The sequence below is a fragment of the Syngnathus acus genome, chromosome 10, assembly GCF_901709675.1.
Source record: "Syngnathus acus chromosome 10, fSynAcu1.2, whole genome shotgun sequence".
In the NCBI taxonomy this organism is placed as follows: Eukaryota; Metazoa; Chordata; class Actinopteri; order Syngnathiformes; family Syngnathidae; genus Syngnathus; species Syngnathus acus.
In genome coordinates this window covers 6810284-6825502 of record NC_051095.1, presented here as the reverse complement: position 1 = coordinate 6825502, position 15219 = coordinate 6810284, and the positions used below count along the sequence as shown (strand labels likewise).

General features: G+C 43.2%; 3 protein-coding genes across 3 annotated transcripts; all 3 read left to right on the top strand.

Annotated features, from left to right (window-relative positions):
- Positions 1-55: 55 nt before the first annotated feature.
- ltc4s (leukotriene C4 synthase) lies at positions 56-948 on the top strand. Its single transcript, XM_037261967.1, has 5 exons — positions 56-134; positions 237-336; positions 397-467; positions 534-615; positions 696-948. Exons 1-5 carry the CDS (start codon positions 68-70, stop codon positions 814-816), a joined length of 441 nt encoding a protein of 146 aa, XP_037117862.1. The 5' UTR covers positions 56-67; the 3' UTR covers positions 817-948.
- Positions 949-2655: 1707 nt separating this feature from the next.
- Positions 2656-7474, top strand: ccdc69 (coiled-coil domain containing 69). Its single transcript, XM_037262246.1, has 9 exons — positions 2656-2858; positions 4456-4501; positions 4651-4859; positions 4938-5025; positions 5311-5384; positions 5462-5563; positions 5632-5751; positions 5906-6003; positions 6204-7474. Exons 1-9 carry the CDS (start codon positions 2838-2840, stop codon positions 6364-6366), a joined length of 921 nt encoding a protein of 306 aa, XP_037118141.1. The 5' UTR covers positions 2656-2837; the 3' UTR covers positions 6367-7474.
- Positions 7475-8698: 1224 nt separating this feature from the next.
- On the top strand, positions 8699-14648 carry emx3 (empty spiracles homeobox 3). The gene is made up of 3 exons (XM_037262247.1): positions 8699-9563; positions 12746-12930; positions 13442-14648. The coding sequence occupies exons 1-3, from the start codon at positions 9218-9220 to the stop codon at positions 13610-13612; spliced, it is 702 nt and encodes a 233-aa protein (XP_037118142.1). The 5' UTR covers positions 8699-9217; the 3' UTR covers positions 13613-14648.
- The last annotated feature ends 571 nt before the right edge of the window (positions 14649-15219 follow it).

The window sequence follows — 15219 nt, the reverse complement described above, 5'->3', positions numbered from 1 at the left end:
TACCCACCCACTCAAAGGGCACCCGAGTATCGGGACCGTTTGCCAGTCCGTTCACTTCATCAACGTCATGGATGCGCTGCATCATCACCTTGTGGGTCTAGCCGCCGTCACCGTGGCCGCCGTCCTGGAGCAAGGTGAGAGAGGGCGGCCATTTTACGTTGTTTAAATGTAATTGTGTCATCTGAGTCTAGTTTAAGTCTTAAAATGTTCGTGGCACTGCCACCTATGTATGGCAGCGTACTTCTCCCTGCAGGTGATTAGCGCCCGGAGGAAGTTTGGCGTTTCCCCCCCGTGTACGAGTGGACACCCCCAATTTGAGAGAGTCTTCAGGGCTCAGTAAGTGAAAGATGACGTCTTGCGTCTAACGCTACCTCCTAATTTGTGACGAATTCGCAGAGTGAATTGCTCAGAATATTTCCCGCTCTTCATCGCCATCTTGTGGACGTCCGGTGTCTTCTTCAGCTCAGGTGACGTAACGTTCTAGACGCGCGCTGCGCTGCTCGTGTGCTGAAGTGCCTGTCCGTGTTCCCCAGGAGCGTCTTGCGTGTGCGGCGTGGCGTATGTGTTGGCACGTCTGCTTTACTTTCAAGGTTATGCCGAGTCGCCGCAACAACGGTCAGTTGACAAGCTGCTCGTGTCGCCGTGACACCATGACTTGACCGTGGTGACGTCATGACCTTGTTTGTATTTGTCAGTTTGCGTGCGCTCTACGTGAGCGCGGGGCTCCTCTGGCTGCTCATCGGCTTCTCCTGCGTCGGTGTCTTGGCGTCCTTCTGGCGACTTGCCGTCCATCACTTCCTCAACTCGGCTGTCTAATCAGCCCTGTCTCAACCTCAGCGACCAATAAAAAAGCAGTCTTCTCAACTTTCAGGAATTAATTTTCTTTCATTTTCATTTGAACGTTTTAGTACGTGTAAGCCACTGGAACATGCAGTTTGATTCTTAACATTGCACCATAATATAAAATACTTTATATCCATCCATCCATTTTCTCTTCCGCCTGTCCCCGCGGGGGACCCGGGCGTGCTGGAGCCTATCCCAGTTGGTTTATGAGGTCTGCAGGAATATTTTAGTGCATGGGCGGAGTCCCACATAAGATCAATTTCCCGTGAATGTGACCCCTGAACTCAAATGTGATTGGAACCCTTAAAATTATCCTCATATCACCAACAGGCGGCGCTGTGCACCTTACAACTGAAGAGCAACCAGCTCGTCCCCAGGAGCCTAAACTCGCTCATGCAGCATCGATTTAAAAGTTATTAACTTGGCACCCTGATGAACGTAAGAGATGTATTTGGCCATATGCGTATTCTCCCTCAGAAATTTACTTCACCGGAGAATACGCCCGCAATTAGATAAATCTGTTTGATGACGTCAGTATCATCTGTCCTGACGCCGAAGAAATTTTCTTGTGTTAGCATAAATGAGAACTTTTCTCTTCTTTACACCCTAAAAAAAGAACCAAATTTAGGTGAAAAATCGGACCAAACCTAAAAACTGGATTTGACCTAACTTCTTGGATCAGTCCAATTTCAATCTACCAGTTTGATGAGTGTAACAAGCATTTTCATGCATTTGGGACCATGGTTGGCTGAGCAGAAAAAATCAACTTTTTTTTTTTTTTCTTTTGATCACGACTTTTGGTTGTGATCAATATCGACGAGCTGTCTCACATGGCAACTCCCGAAAGGAATTCATCACGCGTCTATTTTGAACAGCAGTTGTTGTTATTCTGGGAAGCGTGACAAACTTTCCATGCAGAGAACAACAGCTGCTTGCTTGCTTGCTTTCTCGGCCGACTACTCAAGTCATCATAATAATGTTTTTATTTTATTTTTATATTTGAAGAGCTGCGTCCTCAAAATATTTGTAGTAATGACCTAAAACCACTGGAGGCGCTCTTGACAGCTTGCCATGTTGTTTTTGATTGATTGATTGATTGATTGATTTACTCTTTTTTTCTGCCCAGGACAGGCAATGCCGAGTCAAAGGGGGAAAATTAGAAAAAAATCCAAAAACTGAACAACGGTACGACGGCCCCGGTAACACACACGCACACACAAGGGGGGGGGGGGGGGGGGGGGGGGGGGGGGCGGACGGACATGTCCTTATAAGGACATCTTTTCTGTTATCACCTGAATGTCCTACTGAATGTTTTGCGTCTGTCATGGAGTTACTGAGCTGTGCCTTATGTGTACTTGAAAGTTACAAAGCTCTGTGTGCTGTGTCTGTGCTCTGATTGAGCAACTATGTTTGTATAAATCAAAGAGTATTTAAAAATTGATTGACATGAAAAGTATATAAATTAATAGGAATATTTACACATTGATTAAAATGATAGAGTAACTTATGTATGAACTAATAAGAGTATGTTCACATTGCTGTTGCTCCCTCTTCACAATTTTACGTAAGCATGGCCAATGTGGAATAAATATTTTTTGAGTGGCAAATACGTTCAAACGTATACGCAAACAAGTTTTTTAACTCACAAATATCTTCGAAGGTACTTTCGAGGACGTTTTTCCAAAGAAATGTTAAATCCACATAGGTAGCCCCAGGCTCCAGTAGGTTTGCAATATTTGTAATGTTAGTTTTCTAAACAGTGTTTTCAACGCTGAGCGTCAACCCGCTGCGAGGCAGCCGAAGCTCATTGCCCGCGGTGCCCCTGAACGCATCATCAAGCCGGGCAGCGGTGCTTTCAGGAACTTTGCTGAAGCTCGTGCAAAGTTAACGGCGGTTACCCGGAGGAGGCGACGGAGTACGACGGGAGAGCAAAAAGACTCTGTTGAGGCCGAGCGACGAACAGGACGACACGAGGCGAGGCGGCTTCAGCAAGCATGGGCTGCGGCCACAGTAAGGTGAGCCCCGCCGTGACCGGGGACCGAGGCCCACGGGCAACGTGCTTCCGAGCCGTGCAGACTTCCACTACGTACAGCCAAGCAAAAGTCGAACGTTTTCACGGCAATGTGCACGAACCGAAGAGAGAGTCACGCAAAAAAACAACAAATGACACAAACTAGGCCATAGTGCAACTTTTACGACCGCACATCTGTTTTCAATCTGGCTCATGTTCGTAAACTCTTCGACGTTTTGCACGCAAACTCGCACAGACCCAATGACGTCATCACCTCCTATCTCTGATTTAAAAAGGGGTCCCACACGTTGAAGTGGTGATCACAAAATCTTAAGAGTTTACAATTTTTTTTTAAAATGGCACAAGCCATCAAACGGGATTACATCATAGCAGGCCTAAACAAGATCTAAAAATTGTCCAAACGCGTTTTTGATTGATCTTTGGATTGTTACGTGACGTCATCGTCACGTATCCAATCAGTGACATTAAAAATTTAAACGTGGAAGTGAGACATTGTTGTCAAGGAGTGTGTGTCCGGTCAGTAAAGTGTGTATGTAATTTAAATGTTAGGTTAAGGGACCATAACATGTTTGTTTTTTTCATAATATTACTCTTCATTTTCTTAAATGCTCAATTCTCACGAGGATCGAACCGCTGAACCAATTGTAGGGAGGGGCACACAGGGTCAAACAACCATCCACACTCACAATCAGACCTACGGACAATTTGTAATGGTCAGTCGGTCTACCATGCATGTCGTCGGAGGAAACCGGGGTACATACAGTTGATTAAATATTAAAACTTTTTTTCTCAAATATTGCCATCTGTCACAAAACAATCCATAGGGTTGACACCTGAGAACTCTTTAAAATGATGCAGAAAAAGTCTTCACACATCATTCGTGAAACTGCTAACATGTCCCCTGCAAACCACGCACCAAAACTGTTGATGACTTCCTGTCGCATGTGTCACACTCCGAAGTATCTTCTCAATGTATCCACCTCTGTGCGGTGTGAGAGCCTCTTACATAAATGCCAAAGCCGTGCGTGTAAATCTTTTGGAGTTGCTCAGAATAGAAAGTGGTGCGTGGTCAACACTAAAATGTTTTCATCTCTTTAATTGGTTTAGTTGCTTGAATTGGTTTAGCGGCACAGACGTCCTTCGGTTGTCTAATGTGACTGGATTGACATGCTAGCAGTTAGCATAAGTAGCAATTAGCATTCTGTTGTGATGGTTGTTAAATTTTATTTCCAAGTTTTTCCACTATTGTCAACACTGCCAGTGTTGTTGCAAAAGAAAGCTTTCTGCAGGCACCCAGCTGTTATTCTAAGTATTGCCTCTTGGCGAAGATGTACTTTCATGTATGCAAGATGAATCGCAAAAATAAAATCCTTACAAAAGAGAGCAAAAGATGGAGGTTTCCCAACATCAGTCCTAAATATCGTAATTGTAACTTCACAATTGCAGCATGCATGACGTCGCCCATCTGATTTCAACTGCCCCATCTCCTCACCAACGCTGGCTGTGTCAAATGTCTTCTTTTGCTTGATATTTTGGTGACTCTGCTAATGTGTTGTTTGGTTTGTTTGTCGATGTTACAGAAGAAAACTAAGAAAGACGACAAAGGCAACAGGCGACAATGTGGAGGTAAGTGTTTGCTTTTGTGGCAGTGTGTCTCTTTGTGTGTCGACGTGTGTCTGTGTGCGCATTTGGGTTTGCATCTGTGTGCATGCGCTGCTGCTGTGCGTGGTGGTAAAGGAAGTGATGTAATTTTTGCGGTGTGACTTGTCCCTCAGCAAAGCGTGCGCGCTTCGAGCGATGCTGTGATAGTGTGGCTAACGCCAATGCTAAGGTGGCATTGGAGAAGCATCTGGAACACTCTGAGTGGCAACTGAGGATCCTGAAGGAAGTGCTCTCGGCCAATGGCGCCTCAGAGAGGGCGGAGCTTCTCAAGGAGCACGCCGACGAAGAAGTGTGCACGCTAGTGCTGTCCATACTCGAAAAGGTGGCTTGAGGTGCACAACCGGCTGGCATGCTACGTGCTAAGTGGCTAATGTGGTGTGTGACTTTACGTTATGTAAAGGTCAAGACGGAGACGTGTGCGCAGCTCAACGCCGTTCATCAACAACAGCGACAACAGATTGCACAGCAACACCAACAGCACATACACGGTAGTTGCTCCTTGTTTGTGTGTGTTTGTGTGCGACCGCAGTGTTCTAGGCTAAACTTATGCACTTACACTAATCTGCCAAATATTTTTTTTTACATTATCTGGGTCACGCTAGAGGACTTGGTCTCAAATCTTTGTTTAATGCCTCAATGTTGAAAATGTGGGGGAAAAAATAGACGAGAAATTACGGTCATCAGTTTTACTCTAATTTCGCGGAGTAGAGGGGGCGGGCTTGGTGGCACTAACCTATGCCCGGACCCCCCCCTAAGCATTTTGTCTTCTACAGAAGTTGAGCGCGCTCACGACGAGTTCAAAGTTCAACTGACGGAGACATTTCATGTCAGTGAGAACCTTTTGAAGGTAACCACAGCAACCATTTGACGCACGTGTGCATCATGCTGGATGTCATCAGCCTGCTTTTGTGTGTGTATGTGGAGCTGGAGGTGAGCGAGTTGAAGGAAGAGCTGGAGCGTTACAACGAGCTAAAGAGGCGTGTCCAAGAATCCACCTTCAATAAAGATCTACTCAGGAACATTCAGGTAAAAGTGCGTGTGTCGTCATGGCAACCAGCCGCTTTCGCCTCACCAACGACCACGAATCATGTCAGGCGCACGGCAGCCCAGGTGCATTCTGGGAGTCGGAGCAGGAGTCTTTGTTGTTCGTTATCGAGATGAAGAGCGAACGCCTCAGGGAACAAAACAGCAAGTTGCAACACATGGAGCAACTGGTAAGGCCTCACGTCGGCGCGCGTGAACTAATTCGCCACACATGTCCGGCCTACACTTTAAACTCGTGTTTACAACAGCGATTGGGGAGGTGCACGTAATTCACGAGTGCGTGATATTGTGGCTTTGACGGTTGACATAGTTGTTGCGCTTCAGGCGGAGGAGAAGTCTTGCGCTGAGGATCACTTGGTGCAAACGTTGCAGCAAAACGAAGACTTGCGAGTTCGTCTGGACAGAAGTCAAAGCATCCTGCAGTAAGTATGCGTGACTGTACTAGATAGGGCACAAACGTCACATGGAGGAATGTTGGCATGTTAGCTTGACATGCTAATAGAATCAAAATTAACATGCAACAAAAATATTTATGTCAGACAGACAAATGAGACTTGTGGTTTCTCTGGTGTTGGGTCTCTAGCATGTGCTAAGTGTTGTTTTTGTTGTCGTTGCTGTTCAGGCGCACGTGTCTTGAGCGTGAGGAGGCGCGCGCGTCGTTGGAGCGTCAGCGTTTGTTCAACGAGACGTTGACGCAAGAGAAAGAGCAGCTGCTCTTCAAACTCAATCATAGAGATGCCTGCCCCACCCTCAACATGGCTGCTACTGTTGTCGCACCATCCTAATGGGGCCCCAGCCAATTTTGGCACCACCGTAGGCACCCCCCCCCCCTTAACTCCGTCACAAAGTCTGACTATGCAAGTGCAACAGATGCTCTTTCTGCTTTTTTTTTTCTTTCAAACTACAAAGTCACAAACTGTTCAAAACTTCAGGAGTACCTAATGCTGAGTCATAGGACTGCAATCTCCCGCTCAGCTTGCGGGAATGCTAACATGTTAGCATGTAGTTTTGTTTTAAAGTAATTAAAAGACGTTTGAGTTTACTGACAGAATTCAGCATTTCCATATGCTCAAATACAACATGTTGTGTCAGGTTAGCATGTAGCTTGTTCTAGTTTAGAACAAGCTTGTGTTTTTAGCGTGTTCTTGTGTGCAAATGCTACTTGTTGTCATGTCATGTTAGCAAATTGCTTTTTTCTAGTTAAGAACAAGTTTTTAGTTTTTAGCATGTCCTCAGGTTCAGATGCTGCATGTTGACGTGAGTTAAAATGTCATGTTGGTAAATTCACACGTAAAAATTTGGACCTGTCAATGTAACATTTTAGAAAATTAGCACACAAAAGAGCAAAATTTTCAGTGTTATTGTCTGTTATGCAAGACTTTAGTTGATGTCATGTTAGCTTGTAGCATGTTAGCTACCGCTGAATGTCAATGTCACACATGAGCACGAAGCTTCTTGTAGTTAAGAATGAGTTTTTGTGTTAGCTTGTCATGTTCAAATGTTACATGCTGGAGTGTCACGTCATCATGTAGCTTTTTGTTAAGAATCGGTTTTAGTGTTAGTGTGTGTTGGTGTTCGAATGCTACATGTTAATATGTCACGTTAGCATATCAGCACTTCAGTGGAAGCTGCTTATTTTATTCTACAGTTTTTTTTTTTTTAAAGAATATGTTCTTGTACATTCTTTTCCAATTTTTTTCAGGTGCTTTGTTTGCCAAAGATGCGATTTGTGTTGTGAAAATAAGAATCGTCGTCATGCACTCGCACTTTTATTTACATGTGTGTTCACTTTTTTTTTTGTTTTTAACCATGGACTGAACTGTGGACTGACTTTTACCTTTAGGTACTTTGAGGTTTAACTAATGTTCAATAAAACAGGTTAACTCAAGCATATAATCATGCAAAATTATTACGCAACAAATGAATTTCCATATTTAGTGGAGGAAAGATTCCTCAAAAAAAACGTATTTTAGACTAGAGGAAATTATTGAAAGCTTTTAAAATATCTGTTTTAATCAGTTTATGTGATTGACCATTGAGCCACTGGGGGGCAGCAGAGAAACGCTGAAGTGTTCTCATCCGTAAACGCGTAATAACCCCCCTCCATGCACGCACACTCACGAGCAGGAAGTACTTCCGGTTGCTGACTAATGAAGAGGGCGGGGCCTGGCCTAAGCACCTCCTTTGATTGGCAGCCACGACGAGAATAGACGCTTGGCCTGGGGCACAAATGATAATCGCTAATATAGCTAAAGAAGTTGAAGCGGTTCACACGGAGTTCCATTTAGGGGCGCACTGAGGGAGGCAGCCCACTTACAGGTGGCAAAGGTTCTTGCACTCGGTACTCAGACACTTGCGTGATACTTCGTCTAAATAGAAAGACCGAGTTGCCAATGAATTTCACATGCTGTTACACTGGGGGGGAAAAAATAGGTTCAAGACATTCCACGAAATATCTGGATCCAGTCTACATTTTATACGTAGAGTCCCACTCCCAAAAAAATATTATATCCTGATGCTTTTATTTCGTGCTGCCACTTAATGAAATAAAATCGGGTAAATTCAACATATCGTTATTTTTCAGTGGCGTGTTTTTTTTGTTTTTTTTCTCAACGTGCACGTGACATCATGATTATTATTGTAAATGACTTCATGATATTAAGAATCGACATTATTTTAATTCATTTTGTTCTAATTTTCATGGAGGGTACTTTTTTTTCAATGCAAATATGAAGAGCCTATGTGTGCGTGTACGCGTGCGTGTGTAACTTGCGTACAAACATGAGAAAATTCATAAATAAAAGGTACGATGTGACTGATGACTATAATATATAGTAAAATTTTACTCTTGACAATTAGCAACGTAATCAAAATAAAAATGATTTAAAAGTTTTTGAGATGCAATACAAAATTCATGTTTCAAAGTCAAGAACTACTGAGTCGATTTGAATTTGAATTGGATTCGTTACGTTTTTACTGACCATCATGTCATTTAAGCTAAAAAAAAAAACAACTTTAATTCAAGGCGACCATATTTTCATATCAAATGGGGATTGCGCGCGTGTGCAGGTAGTACTTTCATCCTTATGCTGTACCTGAAAGCTGAATATAAATCTTGAAATAAATCAGTGTGATGGGAAAAAATGGTTTGCTATTGAATTCTTATTTAAAATTAAAATTATTTGTTCGTATATAGTTTGTTTTCGAATGGATGCGTTTGAATATTGAGATTCTTATATTTGTAGTTTCGATTAATTTGGGGCATTTTGGGTGCTTAATTTGCGTTGATTTGGGAAAATCGACTTTGTTGCTCAAACGTGTGGTGGTGGTCGTCGTCTTGTGCGCATGCGTGCACGCGGCACAACTCCGCCAGGCAGGTCTAATCTGGCAGGTGTGTCACGCGTCTCACACGCACAAACTGGCTCCGCAGAGGTGAGAAGTTTCTTTACGGGGGTGTGGGGGATCCACTTTGCGCTTGGAGTTAATTCTTGCTACTCGCTCGTCACTTTAGCGCCTTGACGCACGCCAGGACCGAGACGGAGAATACGCACGCGCGGCCGCGCGCACAGGTGTGCAGAGGAGCCAGATGGTTCCGCTGTGAGGTTCGGGTCTCAGGGTCTACAGGGTCCGTCCGCCATGTTGCAGCTCGGAGGCGTCAAGAAGTGTTTCTCCATCGAGGCTCTTGTCGGGAAGCAGCAGCAGCAGCGGCCCGAATGCGTCCAATTGGTACGGACCGCCTTCGAGGAGCCTATTCGGCCCACCGCGCTCCGCTTTCCGGAGGCCCTGCACCAGCTCCCGGGCGGAGGGCCCGGTGGTGGTGTCCGAAGCTCGTATTCGTCTGCCGGACCCAATTTGGGACTCCACGTGTTCGGCCGACATCCCGGACTCGGCGTGAGCCTGTTGTACCCCTCTGGCGCCGCCGCGGGGCCCCCCGCCTCCTGGATCCTCCACAACCACCACAGATACGTGCACACGCTGGCAGGTAAGGCAAGAATTTCAAGACCCAAAATGCGTCACACAATTGACAAAACGACATAATTTGAATTTTGGAAAAGTTGTGACGCGTGAGAACTTTTATTGTCAACGTATTATGTTTTAATTTCAAACTATTCTCAGTTACTGATTTCAAAAGCGAATAAATAATGAATGAATAATTTGTTGTCAAACCCAATCATTATTGTGCTTAAACAAGCACGAATACATTTCTAAAAGACAAAGTCTACGATTAAATAAAAAAAACATCGAAGCTAACTCCTGTCATAAAAATCATCAGACAATAAAATAAAATCGACCTCAATTGTTTTCTAACAGCTCACAATGGAATGCATTCAATTGTTATTGGTAAAAAAAAAATTAAAAAAAAGCAAAGTTAATTTGTGCATTATTCAAAATCAGATTTTTACATTTTTGAGAATAGTTTTACTCGTGTGTGTAGTATTTTTGATACATTTGCTATTCTTGCTCAACATGTAAAAACTAATTTGAAAAATTGATTTTTGTACTTATGAAAAAAATGATTTCCAATTATTAAAATCAACTCAAAGTGCAAGAAAAAAAATTATATCTGTAACTGCATTTGAAAGTCTTAGAAATTGAGAGACGAAAGTTGAAATAATGAATACTTCCAATTGAATGAAATGTGAAAGTGGTTTCTGAGTATGTCAAAAATCAAAGGTAGATTTCTTTGTGTGTGTGTGTGTGTGTGTGTGTGTGTGTGTGTGTGTGTGTGTGTGTGTGTGTGTGTGTGTGTGTGTGTGTGTGTGTGTGTGTGTGTGTGTGTGTGTGTGTGTGTGTGTGTGTGTGTGTGTGTATGTATGTATGTATGTATGTGTATATATATATATATATATATATATATATATATATTATAATATATTATATATATTATATATATTATATATATACACATACATACATACATAGAAAAATCAAAAAGAAAATTAGAATGGAAGACGACTAAAAAAAGAAAAGAAAAAATCTCGCTCGTCTACTAATATATTATATATATTATACTCCTTGTCATCATTGTTGATAGTAATATTAATATTCTAAACATGATAGCAAAGTGATGACATCGTACAGCCTATATTTAAGACGGTGAGGGGCCTCAAGGCCTGCAGGAGAGCCTGGCTGCAACACCCTCATAAGAAAAAACGCCTCTTTTGTTTCTGTATATGGGTGTGTGTGAGTTTTGGGGTGTTTTTCGCATGGGCGTGTACTGTGTGTGTGTGTGTGTGTGTGTGTGTGTGTGTGTTAAATGTGTGCATGTATTTTTTGTGATTGTGTTTCTGTGTGTGATCAATTTTGTTTGTGTGTCAGTGTGTCGGCGTGATGTGTGTTTGTGTGACTGATCATGTGTCTGGGTTTGAGTGTGTCTTGTGTGTCTTAGTGTGCATGTGTGAGATTAGAAGTCATGTTTCCATTTAGTACAACTCTTATCAATATTTCATATTTGCATCAAATTCGTGCCCTGTATTGGAGTATGTTTGATGTATCATTTTTTAACCACAAAAGTACACACATCTTTTATAGACCAAATCCTGTGTGTGTTGTGTGTGTGTGTGTGTGTGTGTGTGTGTGTGTCCATTTTAGTGTCATTCCAACAAGAAATAGGAAGTAGTTTAATCTGTCACCCATGGTTAGCATGTCGCATATAAAACCAGCATGTGCCACTTGGGCGTTGGCGGTTCATATGCAAATGAGCGTGTGGTGCAAATATGCTAATGAGCATCGTCAGGTGTGTTTTTAACGAGCGGACTAACAAGTCCCGACTTGTTTCCTGTGCCAGGGGGAGGCCATCTAAGCATCATCATCGACGCCATCTGCTCTCCCCCTCCCCACACACATATATACAAACACGCCCCACCCACCACTAGCTTCGTCATTTCCTGTCTGTTTTCCAGACCTTTGTATGGAAGAATATATGTATCATAAGGAATTACTAACACTGAACGTGATCACCACCAAACTAGTCAATGTCGATTTTCAAAAATCCGTCATTCAATAGCCAAAGGTCACGAGCAGCTAACGTCAGCTACGTGCCAACCGATCAGTTGGTTGAGGTTGATTGCTTTGACCCGGGTTCTCCAAATGATGCAGAAGTGATATTTTTGTAGCTGGATGTTGAATTTGCAACCAAATCGTGACTTTTTTTTTTTTTTTAAAAGGTTTACGCTGAATATTTTTTTATTTTAAATTTAGTGGTTGTAATTCAGATTCATAATTTGATGGCATAGATACAAGACTTATTGGATGATTCAAACGTTCTCTATTGCTGACCTCGTGGCAGCGACTGCGTTCGGAGTCATTCACTCGTGTCCGATTCCCGGTCAAAGGTCATTGTACGGAACTATCTTGGTCCACAATTGAAACTCTGCATAGCGGGTCACGAATGAGTTAATGATTAAGTTTGCCGTTCATCCTCAGCGTGCGCTTTGCATGTCAATGCGACATGGCCACCGATGCCACCGCTTGGCATTCGCCGTCATTGTTGTCATCTTTTTACTGGCGGCCGCCGAGTCAACCGACTTTTTTGCGTGTGCCGTGACGGCGGCGAACAATCTTTTCAGGCTGACCATTTACACCTTTGTTTTTATGTAAACGATATCAAACGTTTCAACGAAGGACCACGTCGTATGCACGCCATTGGCCGATGGTTTAACCGCCGCAGACACGCTCCAAACAAATCAGAGCTACTGTTCTACTTTTGCAACTTTATCTCAAATCCTTTTGCATCTTACAGACTCCAACCATAAAATTGAAAGAAGAGATAATAGCTTTGAGTGGATTAGCATCGCTAATGTGCGAAACAATGCTATGAGCTTCACTTACTGTAAGGTTGGGCTCGGTTCTAAGGTGTTGATTCGAGAGTGCAGGACTGGTACGAGTTTGTAATGTTGGTTCCATGATAAAAGGCTGGGTGGAGGGTGTAAGTTTGGTCTTTGGGTGCAAGTTTGCTTTTCCAGAGTAAGACTGATCTTAGGTTTGTTGCATTTAGTAGGTTAGTTTTAGTAGATTGAAGCTTATAAGTGAACGAGCAAAATTGGGTCTAGTTTATTAGTTGTCTTCTGATGAATGTGCTTGATCACATTAGCATGGCTAACGTGCTCCACTTTATGTTAGAGGCCTTCTTCCTGTTTGTGACTTTCTGTGTCTTACATTAAGGTGATGACGGCGGTGCAGAGAACCTTCTGCTGCACGGCGCTTTCTCCCGGAAACCCAAACGGATCCGCACGGCGTTTTCTCCCTCACAGCTCCTGCGTTTAGAGCGAGCGTTTGACAAAAACCACTACGTCGTCGGCGCGGAGAGAAAACAGCTAGCTTCAGCTCTCTGCCTCACTGAGACACAGGTAAGCAAGACAGCATTTGATACAAGGATCTGGGTCAGAGGTGCGCAATTCCAGTCCTTGGGAGCCCTAGTCCAACACACGAGATTTAGGGTGTATTCAGTTCGGTCCGCTTTAAACGGACCAGGGTTCGATTGGAACGCTGGTCCGGACCTTTTGTGCAGGGGTGAATACACCCAAACGAATCCTGGTTCTAAGATGTCAAGGTTAGGCTTTAAGATGGAAAGTGGCAGGATGTAGGTTTTAGGTTTGAGAGAGTAACGTTAGTTCTAGTGTGCCTTTTGTTCCAGCCAGGTGTGGTTGGTCGTAGAGTGACAGTGAGTTCTTGGTTCAAAGTTGGAAGACAAGCCCTTCCTGTTGCATCATTCAAGTGGTGTCAGCATGTCATGATTGATCCACGACAGCATCCAATGGAAGGAAATCTTTTTAAAAAGTGGACACCCAAGTTACCCTAGTATGTTAGCATGTAGCCATGTTAGCTTGTCCTGACACCTGTGTGCTTGTGCGTATGTAGGTAAAGGTGTGGTTCCAGAATCGCAGAACCAAACACAAGCGTCAGAAGTTGGAGGAAGAATCCCCTGAGGCGGAAAACAAGCGCTCCAAAGCCAGCCAACACGTTAACAGATGGCGAGCTGCCACGCAGCAGAACCCCGCCAAACGCATCGACGGCATCGGCGACCACTGAGCGGACGGACGCTGGCCAGAAAGGCCACTCGGACTCCGTTCATGTTTGGACTGAGATGAAGGAGAAAGAACATTGTTGATTGTCAAGTGTGCCAACAAACACAAAAACACTCTCCAACACGAGCTAACGTTAGCATGTTAACACCACACAAGAAGTCAACAATCACAGCAAGTACGTGTACAAATTTGCATTCTTACTTGTGACGTGATCCATTTCAGCTGAGGGACAGTGTACGGGCATAGTTATGTAAATGAGCCACTCTGTGATGTCGCAATTTTGATCAAATTAAGGAGGGCGTACTTAAAGCCATGTTTTAATGAAGTCACACAACTCCAAGTTGATTTGTTGGTTTCATTCCTGCCACTCCAGAAAGGCCACAAACTATTTTGATGCAAAATATTAATAAGTCACTTTTACATGATGTATCTCCTTTAAAAAAAAGAAAGAACTGTATTAATAACGTGAGAAAAGCAAACGGCGTCTGTTGTGAACAGACGGATGCCAGTCTGGAGGACGTCTGGGACCAAGACCAACGCACGCACGCACGCACGCACACACACACACGCGCACGTACTCACTCACTGCAGGAGTTGCGTCAAACTTCCATTTAACCGATAGCTTGAAACGTAAAGATGCCTGACAATAAAGATGACAAAGATCTGAATATCCCAAAATACATACAAACTAGTTTGGTGTAAGCCGTCAAAAATTATTTCCATGACGTTGACTTCCAGTGGGGCCTGCCATTGATGGCGACCAGTCTGTAATTTGTGACCAGTTTTTGGGTGTTTTTCCAAATGTCAGCTGACCCAAACGAGAGCAATCGTAGCCGGAAATGAAAGGAGGGATGTTCCATCTCGCTCTTTCTCATTGTCCTCTTCCTCTTGCAGTCTCGTTCTTGGAGGTCATGTGACGATGTCATCGCAGTGCTTTTATGAATGAGAAGTATTTGAAGTGGTCTTCTAAAAAGAGTCAAAAACAAGAATAGGTTGTACTTCCTGTGTTCATGTTTCAAAAATAAAACTCATTGAATGAGGTTTTCTTAACGTTGTTGCTTTTCTCCTCAAGAATAAGAAAAAAAATTTGAATCAAATATGACATGTTGATTGTGTTGCCATGGAAACAAACAAGGAAATATGCAGATGGCAGAAAGCAGTTAATCAAATTTTCTTCCAAACAAAGACGTCATCTCTTTTTTTTTTCTGTTTGATAACTTAATGACTCGAAAATTTTTCTTGTGATTGACAGCTTCTGTCCAACCAACTTTTGAGCCCATGAGTCGACAACGCAACTACAAGTACATACATGTATAATAAGTAACGACTCACGGTACAGGAAATATAAATTGCACCTCAATAGATCCAAGTCACTGAAGTACTTGAACTACATAGCCTACATGTACTTTAAGTATTTGAATATATTTAGGTACAGACCAGCCACTCAAATACTACCTGCAATTAAAGTAATTAAATGTACAAGGGTACAAACACAATCAGAGTACATCCTGTCATCACGGTGACCAAAAACAAACGACTGCCCAAAAAACTTGGCTTGGCCTTGGAAAGGTTTTGGTGCCACAGAAGATTCAAAGGTGTAAATGATTTAAC